At 36.5% G+C, this 21,295-nt stretch overlaps 1 protein-coding gene across 7 annotated transcripts in view; it reads right to left on the bottom strand.

Moving 5' to 3' along the window:
* KAT6B (lysine acetyltransferase 6B) overlaps window positions 1–21,295 on the bottom strand; it is a 92,646-nt gene that overhangs the window by 24,597 nt on the left and 46,754 nt on the right. For 5 of the 7 annotated variants that reach the window (XM_042818355.1, XM_042818354.1, XM_042818356.1 and 2 more), the window contains 9 exons: window positions 19,087–19,195; window positions 14,339–14,454; window positions 14,108–14,189; window positions 13,057–13,189; window positions 8,666–9,597; window positions 7,667–7,788; window positions 5,920–6,035; window positions 3,814–3,955; window positions 635–796 (listed from right to left, as the gene is read on the bottom strand). In XM_042818355.1, the coding sequence (XP_042674289.1) occupies window positions 635–796; window positions 3,814–3,955; window positions 5,920–6,035; window positions 7,667–7,788; window positions 8,666–9,597; window positions 13,057–13,189; window positions 14,108–14,189; window positions 14,339–14,454; window positions 19,087–19,195 (1,914 nt within the window). The remainder of the gene's footprint in view (window positions 1–634; window positions 797–3,813; window positions 3,956–5,919; window positions 6,036–7,666; window positions 7,789–8,665; window positions 9,598–13,056; window positions 13,190–14,107; window positions 14,190–14,338; window positions 14,455–19,086; window positions 19,196–21,295) is intronic. The other 2 variants (XM_042818357.1, XM_042818358.1) reach the window with 2 other exon arrangements.

The raw sequence follows: 21,295 nt of genomic DNA, 5'->3' as shown, positions 1-21,295 counted from the left end.
TTGCAAGCATATCTAATTATCTTTCACCACTATTTTTGTTACCATTTGTCAAGACAGGACACAGGAGTACTATTTTTGTTTATAGCAGCGAATATTCCTTTAAAATTCAAAGCGATGTCACAAGAAAAGCCATCCAATCTAAGGAAGATATCCACAATCAGGTTAGGCGTTGTGTTCTTACGTTCTGTGTGCTAAGTAACTGTATTAGATTGGTCTACATAAGAGAGAAACAAAGATGAACATAGCTGGGCCATTCATGTTTAACTAGGCAAGCTGAACTGCTAGCAGCATAGCCATTAAAACACATGGAAATCAACGTAATTCCAAACATCCAGCATTTTATGAACTTAGATTTAGTAGGCAATGGCAAATCTGATAGGGGAAAAAACAGATCTAATTTCCGGCTGCAAAGTACAAATCACAACACATTCTGAAAAAAAATGTACATGGCTGAATTTCTCAGTTTGCAGCAGTCTTTGAGAAAAGTCAGTACTAGTACATTTGAGATCACATTTCATTTCAGATTTACAGAGAGGATTTTAAGTTTCTGAATCAATTTCTTCTTTGCTGTTGACACAATATTAAGGTAGTGAGAAATTAGAAATGTTTTAAAATACTAATGTTTATATTTTACCTTAGAGAAATATCCAACTAAATGGCATCCTTTCTCATCATTTTTTGTAAGAACATAGAAGAGGAATGGTTCAACATCATAATACAAGGTTTTGTGGTCCAGAAAGAGCTTAGCTAACAAACAAAGGTTCTGACAATAAATTTTGCTCACGTTTCCATCAACCTAGAAAGCAAGACAGAGGCAGTTACTTCCAAAGTCATCAACACGTTATGACAAAATAGCTTCTTGAATCTCTCATGTGCTAGGTGGAAACATGGAAAAGATTACAAGAGGAAAAAAAAAAAAGGTTCAGGAGAGATGTCCCCGCTTCTTGTTAAATAAGAATTTTCCATCTAGTCCTGATTACTTTACATGTATCAGTATTATCTCAGGATCTGGCTTTGCTAAACAAAGTTACTTCACTTTGTAAGTCAGATTTATCTCTTTAACTTACTTCCAGGAACTGAGTGAACAAGACTGGCAGACAACAAAAGTGTATTACTGAAAACTACACTGAACTGTGATTTGGTAAAAGGCTATGGTATCCAACACACACACAACAACAAAAAACAATGAAGTGCATTATGTTGAATCGCTTAGGCGTCAGGCCAGTGAACGAGCTGCCAATTTGTTATCAATCATAGCCATGTTTTGGATAAATTAAACAAGGCAAAAACTCTATGCTAGACTAAAACCCTATTGAGCATGAGAAGTAAAATTTGAGACTAAGTACTACAATTAGTCTAGGTATGTTATGAGTGTAAAGAGTCAAGCTGTGATGCAGACAGCTATAGAAAAGCTAGACATACATACAGATCTCCTAGATCAATTAGTGACTCTGAAAAGGAAGGTTCAAAGGCAAGTCTTTTTGAAATAATGTTAATGGAAGTGTTTGCTTGTACTGATGTTCTTTGATAAAGTCACTATTTATATTTCATTCACAGAGCCAGCCACGCAGTATGCACACAGTACTAAAAAGGAACCACATTTTATTCTGTTTCTAGTAAGAAACCTAGTTATAAATGAGTAAATCTCAACCTTTTGTATATTTTTCAAAGTGACTTCAGTAACATACTTGTGTTATCAGAATTAAAAAGAAAAAAAATGCCAACACATTTAATACACAACTACAACTAATGTAGGCATTTGAATATACTTGCATATAGCACTTGAGAACATTATCAACTAGATTAAGCTCTCATACAACTCACTCCATTGTCCAAAGGTTTTCTTTCTTTTTCCCCCCTTTTTTTCCACCCTTAGTAGCAAGTTTGAAAAGGAGAACATCAAGTAAAAATCATCTGTGGGTAAGCCACAAGTTTGAAAATACAATTATATAAGCTATCTTTTTCAGAAAGAACATTTGTACAAAAAAATAAAAGTACTCTTTAAATTCCAGGCAGCTACAGCTTGTTCATCAGCTTTAAATACAAATAGGAAGAAAAACAAAACCAAAACTTCAAAAGGAAGCATCTGTCAAAGTTTCTTGGCTAAAACATAGTAGTAAACTATGTCAAAGCCTTCTCTCAAATCTGGCAAAGTCATGCTCTTAGCAGAGGTTCGTAAGTCTTAAATGCCAAACTCATTTATCTCTCTCTAGAAAACAGAGCACAAGGGAACCACAAACTCTTCATTCTGTCAAATACAAAATGGGTGCAGAGTTCCTAAAGTACCTATGAGAAAGGACATCAGCTGATGATTAAGTTTCAACAGAATAATAATTTTCTTCAGAATAATAATTTAAGCTAACCTTCAAAATAAGAAAGACTATTTCATATGTGTTTATTGAAGTACCTGAAACTGAGAAAGGGGATAAGAGCAGTAGAGAAAGTCTGAACATTTCTTTCATATGCACTTTGTTTTCCATGTGTCTTTTAGATGTACAGTTTCCTCCACACTGAGATGTATTTACTTTATGTTCTAAACAAGTTTTTACTCACAGCTTACCAGTAGTTTATTAATGAAAAAAACCTGAAAAGCAGAATTTGCCTATGGTTGTATGCTGCACAGGTCTTAACAGCTGCTAACAGAGCAAAGGCTAATTATTTGGAGCTGACAGAACAAGTCTGGTTTTTAATAGAAAAAGAATTAAGCTTGTTATAACTTAAGCCTTCTGCTGGCACATCTACAGTCCTCAGAACAATTACTCAACTCAGGAAGGAAACAATCCTGATGCAGATTGCTATTTTCTTTAACAGCACAAAACCAAACAAGTTAATTACACAAATATTAAGATTTTTTTTTTTAAGTTAAGAATTCCAAAACTGCATTTCACATTGTTTCATTAGACAATGGCAATTACCTAGCACGACAGACATTTACACATCATGAAAACATAAAATTAAAGTAGAATCTATAATACTTGCAATTAAAAAGGATTCAGCATAACATACACATCCAGATATACAGCTGTTTAGAAAAACTCAAAAGAAGTCAGAGCACTGTTGACAGTCTGTTCTGTTAGCACCACTGGTAATGATTACTGAGAAACAGCCAAGAGGAGAATGCGTAGCGTTAATAACTGCAGGCATGGTATCTCATACACAAGGTTCCTGTTGTCTAGGATACTCTTAAAACTCAAATACATTTACAGTAGAAGTCTCCCAGTAAAATATTTAGATTATAGAAGACCATGCACTCATAAGCTCAATTCTGTAATTTCTAAATTAAAGGCAGTTTGTTGTGGCTGATGTTGGACTAAACCTCCGTCACTCAACCAGGACATTTAATTCTCAAACATCCAGAAGGAAGGCAAAAGCACTTAAGTAGCTAGTATTTGTAATTCAAGAACAGTACATAACAAACATCACTGCATACAGAAATATCTACATTATGTTTAGTACTCTACATTCAAAATGCTCAAACAGCCAGAAATGAAAGGGTGAAAGGCACTTCTGCTGAGATGGAAAGGTAATCCAGTATATGGCTTCCACTGCAGTTTCCATCTAAAATACATGCTACATAAATATCTTAAAAGGTAGAGTAATTCATGAAGTACAAGTAAAGAAAATTATCCACGACTGAATATGGCAGGGTGGAATAGAACAGGGAAGATGGACTTGTTTTTACAGTGGGATACAGATAGGAAACTCCAAGGAAGTGTTCAAGTATGCTGAAATTTCCACAACCACCACTCTAGAACCAGTCTGTAATGTCTACTGATCAGTTAACTTCAGAAATTTAGATTTCGATGTACCTACCTCAAACACTGACAGGTCATTTCTTCTGTAGATTTCATTGGCCGGAGGATGAAACCAGCCACACTTCTTTGAATGCCTTAACAAAATGTTTTTACTTTTCATGTATTTAAGACAGAATTCACACAGGTAAAGCTTTGGTAGTCTGTATAAAAATTAGAAAGATATTTTATAAAAAATAGTGAAATCCTGTACACAGAAAAGTTACCTCAAAGCGACAAGCCCCTCCCCGTTTTAACATAATGTACCTCAAGTAAATACTGCAGAAGTTTAAATAAACCAAATAATAAGAAGAAAAACATCACATTACAGGGAATGATTAACTATTTACATCAGCTATTAGAAAAGAAAGATGAGAGATCAACCATGGTAAAACTGATTCCACAGAGTTGGATTACGGTCAACTGTTCTATTGTACAGATCCCTATTACTTCCCCTTTCCCAGATTCCACAGAAGTTTTGGCTGTGATCTCCATCAAATCTCCCATCAGGCAGACTGGAGTCATGTCTCCAGTTTCACCCTTTCCCTTCCAATAAACACAGAAGGGACACGCAGCACAACATAAAGCAATGTCCCTCACTTTGATTTTCCTTATTTTGGATATGGAAAAATCTTAAAGATTATTTTTGTCCCCACGCTACTCCTAATATTTAGATGGGATAGCAACTTGTGATGGGATTCTACTCTCCCATCCCTTGCCTACCTTATCATTTTGTTGACCAAAGAAGCCTATCCAAACAATCCACATATAGATGAAAAGTCTCCCTTTCATCCATCTCCATGGGACAATGCATACTAGGTGACTATTCTTCCACAGAGGATTCATTTGGGTGAGAAACAACTAACTCACATGACCAGTGTTAGACAATGCTGATGAGTGTTCTGCATACTAGAAACCATCCCTTACAGAGAGTTTTATGGCTTCAAACGTATGTTTAAAAATCAGTAGAGCACTGGAAGACTGCTGCAAAAATCAGTCTACAAAGTTTTAGAATAGAGCAGAGACTCTGCTCAGAAGCTACCAGCACATCCTGGGATCATAGCCATGGTTTATACTAAGAAAGCTTATCAACACAAAAATAGTTTGAACTATTTGTTCCATTATGTAATCCCACTGTGCTTACAGCCAAGAACCACACTGTCTCCTACAAATGCTACCCCATTGTTGTCTCATGCTAATGAACTAACCATTTTGATGCCTCTATTTTTGATTAATTTACTTAACGAAGCAGGTATCTCACACACCACATGATACAAATTGAGAGATTAAAAGAAGAACTAAAATAAAAAGATAAAATAATAAATAACACTATAAAACCACTGGTAATAAGAACAAAAAAATGTACTTCAAACTTTCTTTTAGGCCATGTTTTTTGTATTATCAATTGAAAATATGTCCCTCATTTCCATTATGGAAAGAGGGCAACATCAAGGAATGAGAGTAAGAAGAGAAAAGGCAGCTTATATCAATGTCATGCAAAAGCTTTTTGGAACAGAGCAGATAGCTTGGTTTCCTACTGCAGTAAACTACTTGATGAGTACATGGTTCTGTAAATTTCCACATGTGCCACAATGAATTAATAAAAAATGTATTTTCAGCATATGCAAAAATCAACAGGAATCTACCAAGCACACATACTAGTTCATGCTTTCATCTGACTCTAAGGCACCCTGTGCCAGGCAGTCACTGGTGCCACACTTTGACTTATTTATCTAATATTTAGAGACTTTCACAGGCCTCAAAAATGAAGAAATAAAAAATAAATGAAAAAAAGGAAGTTAACAACTTCTAGATAGCAAACAAAAGTAATTGCTTTAAGTGGCTACAGGCTGGACATACCTGGTTGCAAACTCTTAAAAGAAATACCAATATGTGTTGCAAAGCTAAAGTCTATGCAAAACTGGGAAGAAAATAAAATCAGTACTTCTAATGTAACCTCGAATAGAACTAGAAAAAGATAATGCAACTTCTTAGCCTCTCTTGTAATTACAAAAGAATATTTGCTCTTAAGAGTTATACAAATAAATTACAAACAATTACAGAAGAGTAAGAAAGTAAATTATATCATTAAAAACAGTAATACATGACAACCTTGACAACTCACTACCTTGCATATTCCTGTGGGTAAGGTGAAGAGTACCATGTCTGGATCTCATATTTTCCAAACTCTATCACCGAAGGGTATCGCCCACTTGTATCAGCAGCGTTTTTACACCCAATTTTCTGTCAGGTGCAACAAAAGCAAAACACTAGTTATAGAGAAAGTAAACAGAAACTTGTTATCAATTTCACCCAGTGAAAGTGTGACAATATTCAGACACAAATTCTTCCAGCCCACACGGACAGAGATGAAAGTTTGCCAACAGCTAGATATAAGAGATGATAATTCTTTTCAGTGTGCCAAACATGAAGCAAAATCAGATAATAAATGGCCCAGAAGAGGCACAACTGCCTGAATCCCCTTTTCCTGCAGCACCTAGTGAGATGACTTTTCTACCATCCTAATTCAAACTAAACAGTCATCATGACAAAGAAAAAAGGAGAGTGGATCAGCAAAACCTTTCTGGAGACCATGGAACTTGATCTTACAGTATCAATGGTATACTGAAACAAACAGATTTCAGGTAACATACTAAAGTTGAGCTGACTGGAATATGATCAACAAGACTCTAAAGCAACAGCTAAATACAAAAATAGAATAAAGATGAAAAAGTAAGTAATTTAATTGCCAGCAATTTTAGAAATCTTAACATATCACATCTTTCAATCGAATCTGAAAGCTAGAAATGAGGAAGAAGTGGGAACCATTTCTATGAGCAAATGGAAACAAACTAATCATGAAGCTGAATTTTCAAATTTGGTTCAAGTTTGTTGACTAACACACTCTGAATTCAGTCTATGATAAGTTAATTTCACTGACCTACATTCAGTAATACTAGTTCTTTTGTTTTTAACCTGAAAACAATTGACTTCCATTAGAAGTCACTATATGTAATGAATGGTTTATGATGCAATTTTATAAGAAGCAGCAGTTGAAGCATTACATGCACCTCCCTTCTGACTCATGTTCTCAACAAACACATGCTGCTTGAAGGGCAAAACCACCTCACAATTGTCTTATGAAGAGCTTCTTGCTCTAATAGCCTACTAGCCTTGCTCATTTCACTCACAAATACATTTAAAAGAGTCTTTTGAAAAAAAAAATTAAAATTAAAATTAAAAAAATCAGCAGCCTTGGCCAGATTCCATGGTAAAGAAAACCAGCTCAATCTCAATAAGCTTAAATCACCAGCATATATCTTAGAGAAGAACACCACCACCACTTGATACGAACAGCTTTACTCCAATTCAGCTCAAGCATTTTTGCTACTACAAGTCAGTTATGTTATTTAAACCCAAAGTGTGATAAATGGTGGGTCAAAAGAAAGTTATAAAGTTGATAAGGCCACTCTCCTTCTACTAAACAGCACTTCCTGGGACAGATTTCACTTTTCATTGTGACTCTTCTCACAGGAAAATCAAAGCACATTCTCACCAACCGTAATCTTCTCAGTCCGGATCAGGATTTCAGCTATGCCGAATCTCTGAGCTTAATCAGTGGTAGTCCTGTACCCAAAATGCCCAAAGATATCTTTCAAAATCTATCAAAAGTGTACTCAACTGACCAATTCCAGTGCCTTGCCTCCAGTCTAGGAGACCAACTATACACACAGTGTCTCCCAAATTCAATTCACAAGCATGACATAGTAGGTAAAAAAGGAATTCACTGACAATTAAGATGAATTATGAATATAAAAGTGAATCGGGTTTTAATTTACATATATAATTTCATGAAACAGTCTAAACAGTCTTACCTCTAGGGAAAGTTCCCGAGCCTGTTTAAATACGTCCAAATCCTCCTGCGTAACCGTGTCCTTGCTTCCCACCAGATATACATCTGTATTTTCTTGTTTGATGCTTAGTTTGATTTCAGTATCTGTTATTTAAAACCAGCAAAAAGTTTATTCACAGACATGAAAATTAAACATGCCTTACCGAAGTGATGCCCCTAAATAGGGATGTAGCAGTTACAGCTATTGAACTAAATCTGAGATTCTGAATAACAGAAACGAATGCTTCTCCCCTTTCTGGTTTCATAGCTTGCTGTTGCATGAGCTATTTTTGGTACTCGCTTGCCTTTCTTCTTGCCTATCTAAGCCTTTACAGCCTAGTTCTATTAAATTCATTTTGAATCACATGAAAAGGAATTTCTGTCATTAGAGCTGATAAATTCTAGGACATTCTACAAGGTAATTATAAAAATAAGAGGGAAAAAGTTGCCCTTAAAAGTTGGAGACCAGTGCTAAGCTGAATGTACATTCAAAAGTTATCAGTATATTTTTTCTTAAACAAAATTATAAAAAAAGGTACAGATCAAGTGTTGTGGAGACCATAACAGGATGGAATTGTTCATGAAAAAGCAATGGAGCAGAAGGAAATGAATTGAAATGCCCATCATCATAAGCACTGACAGCACACAATCATAATGACAGCACTCCTGCCAGAGAAAGGGCAGATGAAGAACAAGGAAGTAGCATGAAAAGTGGCTATTCATGCGGTACTAAACAGCCATAAGCAACATTATGAAGGCATTTGGAGCTCCTAATGTCACTACAGATGCAAAAAAAAATAATAAAAAGGTGGTGTGGTATTAGTCAGAAAAAATACTTTGGAGGTTTAGTCAGTCAAAGTTTCGTCACTTCTGTATGAAAGTGAAGTAAGAACAGGAGAAATAGCTAAGACCTATGTGACAAAATAGGAATTTTGATTTTGGATGGGACACAGGTTTGGTTGGCACTTTGACCTTTGCTTACCATCATCCTGATCAGGTTTAATTCTTCCGTCTGCCAAGCTCCCCTTCCCTGTTGAGGGGGTCCCCATCTGAGGGGTCACTTTATACTTTAATCTGCCTAGAATCCTGTGCTTTTTAAGTAAAGTTGTTCTCTTGAGGTGAGCAATTGCTTTAAAAGCAAGCCCTCTAGACAAACCCCATCCAGAGGAACAGACATAAGGAATAAATCTGTTTCTAACCTCTTTCCTTCTATAAAAACATCTATTAGATTTTGAAGTAGAAGATAATTCTGGTTTACAACGCATACGCTTGGGTTGTGCGTAGCCTGGATGTCCCTTTTTTCGAGACTGTTCCTGAGTAGCATAGATACGAGAGAGTCCATCAAAGAGTCCCTTTAGCTGACTATTACTAGGAAGACTACTAAAGGAGGGAGCACTTGACTGTCTGGAAGAACTTTGAGGAGAATTAGAAGAAGTGGAAGTGCTAGATTTTTGCAAAGTGGGGCTCTGACCAGAGATGGGGGTTGGGGGTAGAAGTGAAGAAGGTGGAGGTTTTAGCTTTTGTGTGGTACCTGTAGCCAACACAAGAGAAGTGCATGACTGTTTCTGAGAGACCTTTTTCCTTGGACGATAGTGCTTTGAAAAGTCTATTATTTCACCTCGTGATCTGCGACCATCAGGTGATGGGGTAAAAAACTTAGTAAGGCCATCAATAAGCCCTTTGGTTTTCTTGTTAACTTTAAGTGTAGAGGCAGATATGTAGGTGGAGGTGGTGGTGATTTTGGTGGTGGCACCAGGCCGAGTGGGGTCTGTAACAGGCAATCTGCTGCTTGAATCCTTCACAGATGCAGCATGACCAGATGAAGGTGTGGTACAGACTTTAGTCTTTTGACCCCTACCAGGTGACCCCCTTCCTGTGAATGCATTCACGGATCCTTCATCACTGGTTACAGACCTATGTAAAAATTTGGAAAACAAAAAATATCAGCATTAAGAAATAACAACTACTGCCAAATAGTAGTACAATTTATACATATTACTTGTGTAATTGTACTTAATCTGTAAGAAGTTGAGGGATATTTACACTTTGGAAAAACCACACTGTGATGCAATATCCAATTTTTTTTTTTTTCCTCTCTCAGAGGCAGTTCACAGTACATATAAATAGAAGCAACTGAGAAAGTAAGATCTCAAGAATACAGCCTCTGCACCTTCTTTTTACAAATGGAATAAACACATATCTTTAAAGAAGTGTTAAAGCATCATGCCTAAGCACAGTAATTACTTCATCACAACTGAATTTTTTATACACGCAAAGATGCATGTGTTCAATGTAAGCTGCATATTAAAACATTCAATTCCATCAGAACATTAGCTTAAACCGTAGAAGTCTATTAGTTAGCAATGCATTTAACTTTCAAACTACTGTTTTTACCCTCATTTGATAACATAAGTCAACACTAGCATTAAAAAGTACTGCCTATGACATAAAAGAAAATAGAGGTTATTTACAGAGAACATTACAACAAACTTGTGCAGAAAAAAAATTACCACAAAGAGAGAAGAGCAAAACCATAAGACTAAGTCATGTTTGTAGAAAAACCACAAACCAATCAAGCCTAACATGGAAGACGTTTAGAAAGAGTAGTGAATGCTACGAAGAAAAAGGGCATGTTTAAAGCCAACATTTATGAAAGAAGTACAGGTTTAGCACTGCTTGCTAACAATGGAATGGAGGAACACCATTGAAGAGAATGCTGTAGAATAGTATACTGCAAGCATACAGAAACTGGAAGTTTAAAAATATTTGGAGCAAGAGAAGTAGGTATTCACAAGGTATGACCAAATGGCAAATCCAAACAAAGCTATATAGCTGCATCAAATGCTTCTATTTCCGCTTGCCATCCTGCTCTTTGAAGTTAGCTCATTTTGCAGAGCAAAGTTTTCTTCCCCAGATTTTTGCCTTCTTAATTGAGATGCTGAAGTAATTAATTCCAACAGGTTACTTCTAATTAGAGATTGAACAGCCTAGGGCTACCATCTGGTGTGCTGAACTCCAAGGGCCCACCACTTAAAAAAACAGCCCCTTTTCCACTCACACATCCTTAAGTTTGGGTAGCTCCTAAGAAGGAACAAAACCAAAAAACTTCTAAGTCCTTTGAATCCTTTGCTCCCACAAGCTTATGTCCATAACAAGACTTACTCTCACTACCAGATGTGCTAATCACCATCAATGCCAGAGGCTAACACACACCTGGTTTTAGTTAATCCTATATAGTAATGCCTGTGAAAGGTTTCCTACAGTCAATAGGCAGAAAGTAATTCCAGGACTGGAAAGCTTTAGTTTATATTATACAAAAAGTAGCTAATTTTACCACATTTTATGCAACCACTCACTTTTATTTATGACATTGCTGCCTTCCATATCCTACTATCTCTTTTAAGCAGGATTCCTTAAGATTTACTGTTCTTATCTCCTAACCATCATTTTTCCAGTTAAATTACTTTATATATATTAGATGTTGCAGTAATAGAAACGTGTTCACAGTACGGTAAATATTATAAAAAAAATAAAATAAAATCCCTTCCCAAAGTACTAAACTAATACGCTCAAATAACTCGCATGCTAAAAAAGAAAATCTTTTCATTCATAATCATCATCCAACATTAAACATAACATTTATGTTAAAAGTCACAGTTCAAAACTCCATTATCAAAAGTTAGCAATAAAACCCACATGACCTTTCCAATTTTTTTTTCAGGTGTATAAGGGAAGAGGGGAAGTAGAACTACTGTATCCCTGCTAGACCTACTGTGGGATGCACAAAATCAGGGAAATGCTTTTTGAATTCACAAAGGGATAAAAACAAAGGTGTTGCTAGCAATAGAGGGAGATGCAGACACAAAGAAACACAGCAACTGTCATGCGTTAAAGCATATTACTTACTTTCAACAACTTTCAAATACCTAGAAGATATTTTGTCAAGAGAAGGAAGAAAAAACAAAATTCCCTCCCACATTCATCCTTTAAAAGCATGTTCTCATGAGCCACTGCTACTACATTTTCCACTTTCATGTAGTGGCACTCCTCCTTCTTGTTCTGCACTACTTCCCTAGAGCAGTGAGTGTATCTTGAACTTTTAAATGTGAGTTAAAAAGACAAAATAAGATCCTGATAATAGGAAAATAAGTATATAGCAAGCTGCAATGCTGAGCACATCAACCTGACTACTGTGTTGCACCCTAGCACTGCTAGTATTCATGTATTTTCTACTTCTATGCATTTGCTGCACAAGTTATCATCTTATGAAATGCAAAGTCGTACAGCAGCTAACATGCAATTCGGAAGAATAACAGACGGGTTTAGACTTAGAGAAAAATGGTTGGACATAGCCATATCAGAATGAGGAGTAGATAGAGCTAGAAAGTCCTTCAGCTGCTAGGATCACACAATGAAACAGATACTAAAATAGGAGAAGGAAGGCATATGTGGGTAAGAACATGGGATGGAGGGCAACATGCTACTAAAGATAACAAAGAATCTGTTCCTTGTAAACACTGAGTGTAAAGTCAACTCAGCATTCTTAACTTCAAAATTCTCCAAAGCAAGGCTTAAGAAGTTCAGTTACAGGGTTCCCTGGAAAGACGGATTCCACAGGAATTACAGCATTCTCTTCTCTTAGATAAACACATTCCTGATAAGTAAAAAGAACTGCAGCCTCTTTCCTTGGGAACCAGCGGCAGCTTAACAACATAACTCAAACAATCATTTTTTCCAGAGTCCCTCTGAAATTAGAACTTCGATACTGTTTACTTAGTGGGCTTTTTGGAATGGATCTTAAGAGCTGATATTAACAGCTCAATGATGAGCTATGACAATAAAGTCATTTCTACACTCATTTGAACACGCCTTTGAACAGAACAATCCCCTGAAGTTAGATTTACATAATTTACTATCTATTATCCACTTAGTATGAACTCTGTATGAACATAAATTATTTTACGTTACGTATAAAGGCTGTTATGTCATGTATTATTGTATAGACCTAACTGTACTTGCTCTGGTTGCATTTTAAAATTATTTTTATTAAAATAATTTAAAAAATAATTAAAAAATTTTATTAAAAATTTATTTAAAAAATTTAATTTTTTATTATTATTAAAAAAATTATGGGATGTAGAAAAGTAATACACAGAAAGTTTTTTCCCCCATCGTGTTCTGACATGCTGAAAAAATAACCACTATGATTAAGAACTTATTAGCCATTGGGCTAGAAAGTCTATACTAGCACATTCATCACTTACTTTCCCCAGTTTGAAACACACGCAAAAATAACCTGCAACTGAAATTAGATAACTCTAGGTACAGTAAAATTTAAAAAACCAAACAAACAAACAATTGAGAGAAACCTACAACATTCGTTGCTTTAGTTTATTTTTCGGTCGTCCGATAGGTTTTGCATATCGTCGCCTTATTTGGGCAGCTTTCTCATGAAGTAGCTTTCTCCCTTTCTTCTTTGGTCTACAGACCTGGCAAATCCACATCCCTACAGAAAGGAAAAAAGATTTAATTGTACACAGTTTATTTAGTCTGTACTGGAGATGTCTACCAGGATATATGACACATATGTAATTATAATATTTTCTTTTAAGCATGACACAGAATAGAAAACTAGACAAATAAAGGTGATACTTTTCTATTTCTGCCTTGAAATTTTTGAAAGCAAAGTATTCATGGAAAGGGGGAAAAATGATAGGAAGGATCACAAAAGATCACAAAAGCATTCTTGGAATAATGTTTGTCTGCCCTTCCTTACGGTATAGCTAGATCTTTCTTGAAACAAAATTAAGATGGAAAAAAATTGCATGTTCATTACAAAGCAATCTAGGTGAAAGCGTGCTAAATGAAATATCAGATTGCATCTAGATACGTTTGTTTTAGTATACAACTTGAATTTGTCAGCCTTTTAATGTTGCATATAATAATGCTACAAGACTTAAGTGGAAAAATACTTGAAAAACTTGTCAGAGTAATTTAGCGTAAATAAGAAAAGCCATAAAGATGTGGGAGTAGAAGCAAGAGGTACTATGCATGAGAAATCTAGAGACTGGAGATCCTGGAGACACAGGTACTTTAAGTTACCTTTACAAGTCATGTGAAGCAGGAGGCTCTTTCACCTATTGTAAGGATTTCTGTGCTGACCTATACACTCCAAACACTTTCAACAGCCTTTACAAAACTTCACTTCCAAAAATAGGCAAACAACTCAATTCATGGCAAATCAACCACAGGCCTTTACTATTCTGCACAGAAATCTCAAAAATAATGCATTGGCTTTAACATAACTGAAATTACATCATTCACCAATGTAAAAATAATTAGCATACTCAAGAGCTTTTGGTCATTTAATAGGAGAAAAGACTGTGAATGAAAGTATTTTCATTGAAAGGATTTTCATTATCACCTTTTGGCATTCGGGAAAGTGGTGGGTCACAGCACTCCATGTGGAACCCTCTATCACAGGAGTCGCAAAAAAGCATGTTATCCTGAAGGGGATGGGGGAAGGAAGAGGAAGAGGAAAAAAAGACTTAATATAGCATTGCTAGAGGTTGCACAACAGTGATTTGTATTTGCACATGTGCTATGTATAGAGGTACAGTAAACACAAGTCAGTAACATCGAACAATAAACTTACTGCATTTTTGCCTTGGATCCTACATGCACTACATGTCTTGCATTCAATACACTGCCATCTTAAGGCCTTCACATTTGATGTTAACTCGGGACAGAATTTCAAACATGACGGATGTCCTAAAAAAAAAAAAAAAAAACCACACACAAAAAAACAAGGAATTAAAGCTTAAGATTTAAGAATTATTAATTCTTATGCTTAACAGAATGTAGCCAGAACCATCAATAAGTATTGGTGGTTTTTAGAACCTTGACATTATTCTCATTTCTTGAAAGGAGATACGAGAAAACTACCATAAAAAAAGAGAAACAGTTGATTTCTCCATTATCTGACACCTGTAAATAGCCTTTACAGGCACTTTTTTCTTTTCACTACGTTATTTCCATCATATGTTTAATAGTTGACATTTGTGCTGGGAAAAAAACAACAACACCACATTTCTGTGTACTTGAACTCACTCCTTTCATAGCAGTGCAAAAAAACCAGGACATCTTCATGTAAGAATGAACTAGTACTTCATTCTAGATATTCTAACTTCCTTCTAAAAAAATTTAATATTCAATCTGCACATTTTTTTCCTTCAAGCTTATTACTTAGTCATATACAAAGAACAATTTTAGAGCAGTTAAAAGGGGGAAAAAAAATGAAGTAGGCAAATAACAAAAACCCTACTACCACAGAAGGTTTAAAATGAGAGGCATGGAGGAAGAGGGAGGGAGAAAAGAGTAGCTGAAGTTCCATTTCCCATGAAACTATGTTTTATTCATTAAGTATGATCATTAACTTTTCCATGGCAGCCTAGCTGTTCTTCCAATTAATACAAGATACCAGACACTTGTACACATACAACATGTCAGGCAGCATCTTCTCATGTCTTCAACCATCTCAGCAGAGCGCACCCTCAACCCAGAAAAGATAAAAGTATTGTTAAAAAGGAAAGGATGAACCTTCCCCAGAAAGTACTTTTTAACAGTGTTACATTCAGAGATAATCGAGGACATCAAGTTGTAAGAAAGACACTCTTTGCCAAGTAAAGAACTGGCTGAATGGCTGGGCCCAGAGAGCAGTGGTAAATGGAGTTACAGCCAGCTGGCGACTGGTCATGAGTGGTGTTCCCTGGGGACAGGTACTGGGGCCTGTTCTGTTCAATATCTCTACTTGAGAGCACACTTAGTAAGTTTGCAGATGAAACCAAGCTGGCAGGAAGTATCAATTTGTCCAGGGCAAGGAAGGCCCTACAGAAGGATCTGGACAGGCTGGATTGCTGGGCTAAGGCCAATGGGATGAAGTTCAACAAGACCAAGTGCTGGGTCGTGCACTTTGGTCACAACAACCCCAGGCAATGCTACAGACTTGTGGCACAGTGGCCGGAAGACTCTGTAAACAGACCTGGGGGTACTGGTCAACGCCCAGCTGAACATGAGCCAGCAATGGGCTCAGGTGGCCAAGAAGGCCAACAGCATCCTGGCTTGTATTCAGAAATAGCATTGGCAGCAAGAGCAGGGAAGTGATCATACCTCTGTACTCAGCTCGGACGAGGTCATACCTCAAGCACTGTGTTCAGTTTTGGGCCCCTCACTACAAAAGGGACAGTGAGGCCCTGGCGCATATTCAGAGAAGGGCAACGAAGCTGGTGAGGGGGCTGGAGCACAAGTCTTACAAGGAGTGGCTTACAGAGCTGTGATTGTTCAGTCTGGAGAAGAGGAGGCTCAGGGGTGACCTTATCACTTTCTACAATTACTTGAAGAGAGGTTAGGTGAAGTGTGGATTGGTCTCTTCTCCTGTATCACTAAATAAGACTAGAGAGAATGATCTCAAGTTGCAACAGAAGAGATTCAGGTTGGATGTTCAGAAGTACTTCTTCCCCAAGAGAGCAAGATGCTGGAAACAGTGCCCAGGGAAGTGGTGGAGTCACCATCCCTAGAGGTGTTCAAGAAATGTTTAGGTGTGCTGAGGGGCAGGGTTTAGTGGGAAATATTGGTGATAGGAGGACTGTTGGATTGGATGTTCTCAAAAGTCTTTTCCAACATTGATGATTTTGTGATTCTATGATGCAATGCTGCACTAATGTCATATGAATGCAAAATGCTTTCTTCTCGTTGTCAGAGTCTGGATAAGTACTTTCTTCCAGGTAATGGGCTGCTGGTGGTGATTCAGACTTTCTCTATCCTCTATTTATTTCTCATTTAAACCACCATAGCTAAAGCTATGTGGCAAACAAGGACACAGGGTAATCCTCAAGCATGTCCTATTTTCATTTTCTAATAAACTGAGGCATGAATGATGGAATGCAGAAGCCACTTAAGAATCTGAAGTTGGCACTGAAATTGACCCTTTTTACAGCGTGTATGCAAAGCTAATCTACTTTGTGTTAAACTTTAAAAGATAAATAGTGTAAAAATATCACATTCTGAAAATAAAGTGCAGTGATACAATCTATTAGTAAAGAACAATCAAGAATAAATTCCAGGAAAGTTTGGAAAAAAAAAAAAAACACTGCCATTTATTCTCACCACACAGTTTAATAGAAATAAACAATTTCTTTGTTTTTAGAACTGATTGTACACTACAGTAACAATTTACAAATTTTTGATTTTTCAAAACCAAAGGTCAGTGGGAGGAAAGGAAAAAAAAGTCATGTTTGCTTTTGTTTTCTCATATGATATTCCTCATCTTATTCCTTTAGAAAACACCCTGTGCAGAATGACATAGCAAGCATTTCATTTTCACTACTCAAATGTATTATTCTCCCAAATACCACAAAATACAAATGATGTTAGAGAGGATGTGCATACACCCACATAGTTTCTGCATTCAGAATACAGAAGTGTTACCTGATGAAACAAACAACTGAAGCGAAAAACCTGAGGCAAAGCAGACATGCCAATTGTGGGCACTGCAACTTAATCTCTGATCAACTGAAGACCAACATGATTGCTGTGCACGATACAGTTTCTTTTAAATTTCATACACAGTAAGATTTGAAACATACTGCGATGTGTAAACTTGTAAATCCAATTACAATAAGCCTACACTTGAATGAAGTTTTGGTATTTATATATTGCACTGAAATTGGGTTTTATTTTAGTTAGGCACCAGTAGCTAAAGTTTAACCATCCAGCAATCTGATTGGCAGTTTCAGTATTTCATTCTTTATATGTAATGCATCTAAGGAGATAATTAAAGATAATTTAGTCTTAATGAGGCAGAGAGAATGTATCAGTGTTAATTCAAATGGAAGCTGATCCATGAAAGTCAAGACTTCCGCAGTTCCACAGTTCTTAGACCTAGAGAGGATTACTACATAACAGAATAGGAACTGATATCTGAAGTCATCTGATCAATGTAAACTCTGCATACTAGTCTAACCAACCACAAATCTCTATTACATCTATAAATACTAGAAAACAGATTTGAAAGTGCAGGAATCCTGTAAGCCATATATAAGATGGTTTAAATAAGCCTGTAGGGTTTGGTGTGAAGCCACTTCCTCATTCATTTGCTTTAATATACCAGAAAACAAATTGGTTCTCTTAGAAGGAATCTGTCACAGAATCATAGAATAGCTTAGGTGGGAGGGACCATTAAAGATTATCATGTTCTAACCCCCCCCGCCACAGGTAGGGTTGCTACTTACTGAATCAGGCTTCCCGGAGTCCCGTTCAAATGACGTTGAATGCCTCCATGGATGAGGCATCCATAACCTCTAGGGACAGCCTGTTGCAGTGCCTTTTTCTAAGTAATTTTTTAAGTAAACAATTTCTTCACAACATCTAATCTAAATCTCCCTTCTTTTTGTTTCAATCCTTGTCCTACCACTGTCAGGTCCCCCCCCAAAAGCCAGTCCTCCAAGTCTTCCAGGTAACAGATTCAGAAGCGCACAATGAAAAGTGTATCTGATTGACTGAAACTGTATTTTTAATCCACAGTTTTGTTTTTACTTGAGTACTTATGTACTTTGAGTACTTTGGTAGCAGTACCAAAAGATTGGCCATCTTCAGCTGTACACCTACAAAATCATCATAGGTACACACTCTAAATTTTAAGAAATTGAAACTGAAAATTTCCAGCCTTTTCAAAAGCAGCGATGGCTTCAGAGGATCATACTGACTCCCCTCCCAAGCACCTCTCTCATTTTCATCTTAGCACAGAAGGTTGTGTGGCTGTGCAGTGAACTGGACAAGGGAACTGATCTAACTTGTCACCTTTCAGATACAATTGTTCCTCAGTCCACTTTATGCACAACCATATACACCAGACCGGAACAAGAGAGCACCAAACAGTCAGATACTGCAGATACACTCTTTCAGAAGCAGTACTGCTGGTGTGTATTTCAGCTGTATTGCAAAAACCTTTTCCCTATGCAGCTTACTCAGCTTCTTAGATATTGCAAATCAGTGCAGGCAAAATTTCTGATGATCAGTTAGTGGTATACTGCAAAACTGAGCCCTCAGATCAAGCGTACATCCCAAACAATAAAACAAATCCAGCATTTTGCAAGTATGGCTTCCCTACAAATTTACTCATCACATGGGCCTACAAACTCAAACATCTCATTGGTTGTTATCCATATGATAAAATTTTAGCCAGAGAAACCTCCGTTTCTTCCACCTGTTCCTACATACTTTGTCCTAGCTCTCAATCCCTGTTTGAAGAGAAGATGACAATCAAATGTTAAAAAAGTATTTTAATACCTTAAAAACAGACTTATATATGCGCATTTATAGTATTTGTAAATTCAGCCAACTTACCACTGCTGCCACAGTCTGCACAAGACAACAGCTCTTCTGGTTTCTTTTCACGATTTGATTCTTTTGTTCCCAAACAAAAGCTACATATGGGGATGGGATCAGCACGGGGCTAGATTTAAAAAAAACAAACAGGCATAGTTAGCTTTATTAAGCAAAAAATAGTTTTTTCTCAAACTATGAGCACATACAAACCACTCTCAGCAGCCTTTTCTCTCTCATTAACTTGAATTGGTTTTAACTGACACTTTGATGTACTACATGCTTATTACCAAGATGAACATCCGTTTCACTCACTTGAGAATAACAAAGTTTATCATCTTAAAAAAAGTTAACCCATAATTAACATCCTTGCATACTAACCCACATAAACCTCTTCAGTGCAAACTAGTATTAAGGAAAGAAATCCAGGAAGAAGTTCAGGACATCATGCTTAAACACACCATTTAAACTTTAGAATGCAGAGAAATTGCTTGTTCAGCTGTAACAGTACTCGAAAGATTAAGATACAAATTGGGTTTTATTACAGTTGAATAAAGTTCCTTTCCACAGGGAGATGGAGAAAAAAAAAATGCAATACAGCATCTCAAAACTGACATTTCCAACCAACTGATAACTTCCTGGCATTCCTCTCTGAAACCACCAGTTTAGGTTGATGACACCTGTTTCACTGATTTCTTCCAGTCTGATGAGTCCCATCAAATATCGCATGCAGCCAGAATAACACAAACATGCAAATCTTCCAATATCTGCAAGTAATACACACAACTTCTTCCCTTAAAAACAATAAAAAACCTTTGCAAATTTATTTCCCCATCTTCCTTAGGTGGTATATGACAAATTATCAGAGATTTAAAACTCAAAACATTTTCTGCATTAAATTTCAGTGTTCGTGAAACTAGTTACCTGCATCATCCAAATATTAAAAGAGTCTACATAGAGTATCTGTAAACAGATTTGTAACAAGTACAACTAGGTGCACCTATTTCTTCAGCAGATCATGTACAGTAAAAGAAGAGTACCTTCCCAGATTGACTTCTAGTAGCCAGTACCAAAAACTGAAGAAGTCAAAATAGTTGCATAGTTTCCTTTACATATTCATAGTTTCTGGGTTTAAATGGGCAGCAGTGTGTTACATATTGAATTGATGACACCTTGTTTTCAACTCTGCTGTTTTCTTTTTCAGTATATGCCACAGTATTTCTACAATATGGCAGACCAGCTCTACTTGAGCTACAAATCTGTGCACTGCTGCTGTTCTGGGAAGAGCGGAATGGTTGTTCTGAGGGGTATTCTTCAGAATCATCTCAGAGGGGAAAGGGACTTTTTCTGAAAGTTGTCAGTTGGGGCAAGATAGCATCAGGCGATACCACTAATTCTATAGATGAGAGAGCACCATAGCACTTTTCAGCCGTAACTTTAAAATAATACATCTACTGATAAACGAGAATTAGTTACAAATCTCACCAGTAAGAGATCATAATTCTACAATATGTTCTATCATTATAGATTTAACATACTCGTATTTACTGGAAAATGGTACTGACCTAAAAAAAATACAAATGATGAAACATAAGCTATTTGTTTAATCACTCAGATATCAATAATGATAGTAATAGAAAAATGGTCTGGATGTATGCGAATTAAACTGTTCAGTTTGCAGTGTCTTGTGAAATTCAATTTCTGCTTGAGATTTAATATAGATAATTTTAAAGATTTTTTTTTTTTAATTGAAATCTAGTAGAAGTCTAATTTTGGCAACCATGCTATTCTCTTTTTCTTTGACAGGACAGAACTTCTGCCATTTCAGAAATGCTTGCGCTGATAAATTATTTATAAAACATCAAATACAGTTCATATAATGAAACAAATCTAGGTCCACAATCTCATTTATCTTTCCAAGATTTTTTTTTCTTTTTGCTCTAGGAGAGACATGTCCATTAGCCAACATTCATGTACTTCCCTATTTCAATCCCCTACCCCCCTTTCCCCCCCCCTCCTCTTTTTTTTTCTCCTTTTTGAACTGAAGGTAAAATAAAGGACAAAGGTTGTTGGCAGTTCAGGGCTACAGAGACTGATGTTCCCACATCAAACCTAATAATAGAGAGCTTGCAAATCCTATCACTTCACACATAGGTTTTCAAGAAACTTACAGGCTCCAGTATATACTTAGGAGTCATTTACATTAATAACTGTGATTATTACTGGGTCT

Source organism: Centrocercus urophasianus, unplaced genomic scaffold, assembly GCF_019232065.1.
Source record: "Centrocercus urophasianus isolate 14NV4802_14NV808 unplaced genomic scaffold, USGS_Curo_1.0 seq_17, whole genome shotgun sequence".
Classification (NCBI taxonomy): domain Eukaryota; kingdom Metazoa; phylum Chordata; class Aves; order Galliformes; family Phasianidae; genus Centrocercus; species Centrocercus urophasianus.
This window is presented reverse-complemented; position numbering and strand designations above follow the sequence as displayed.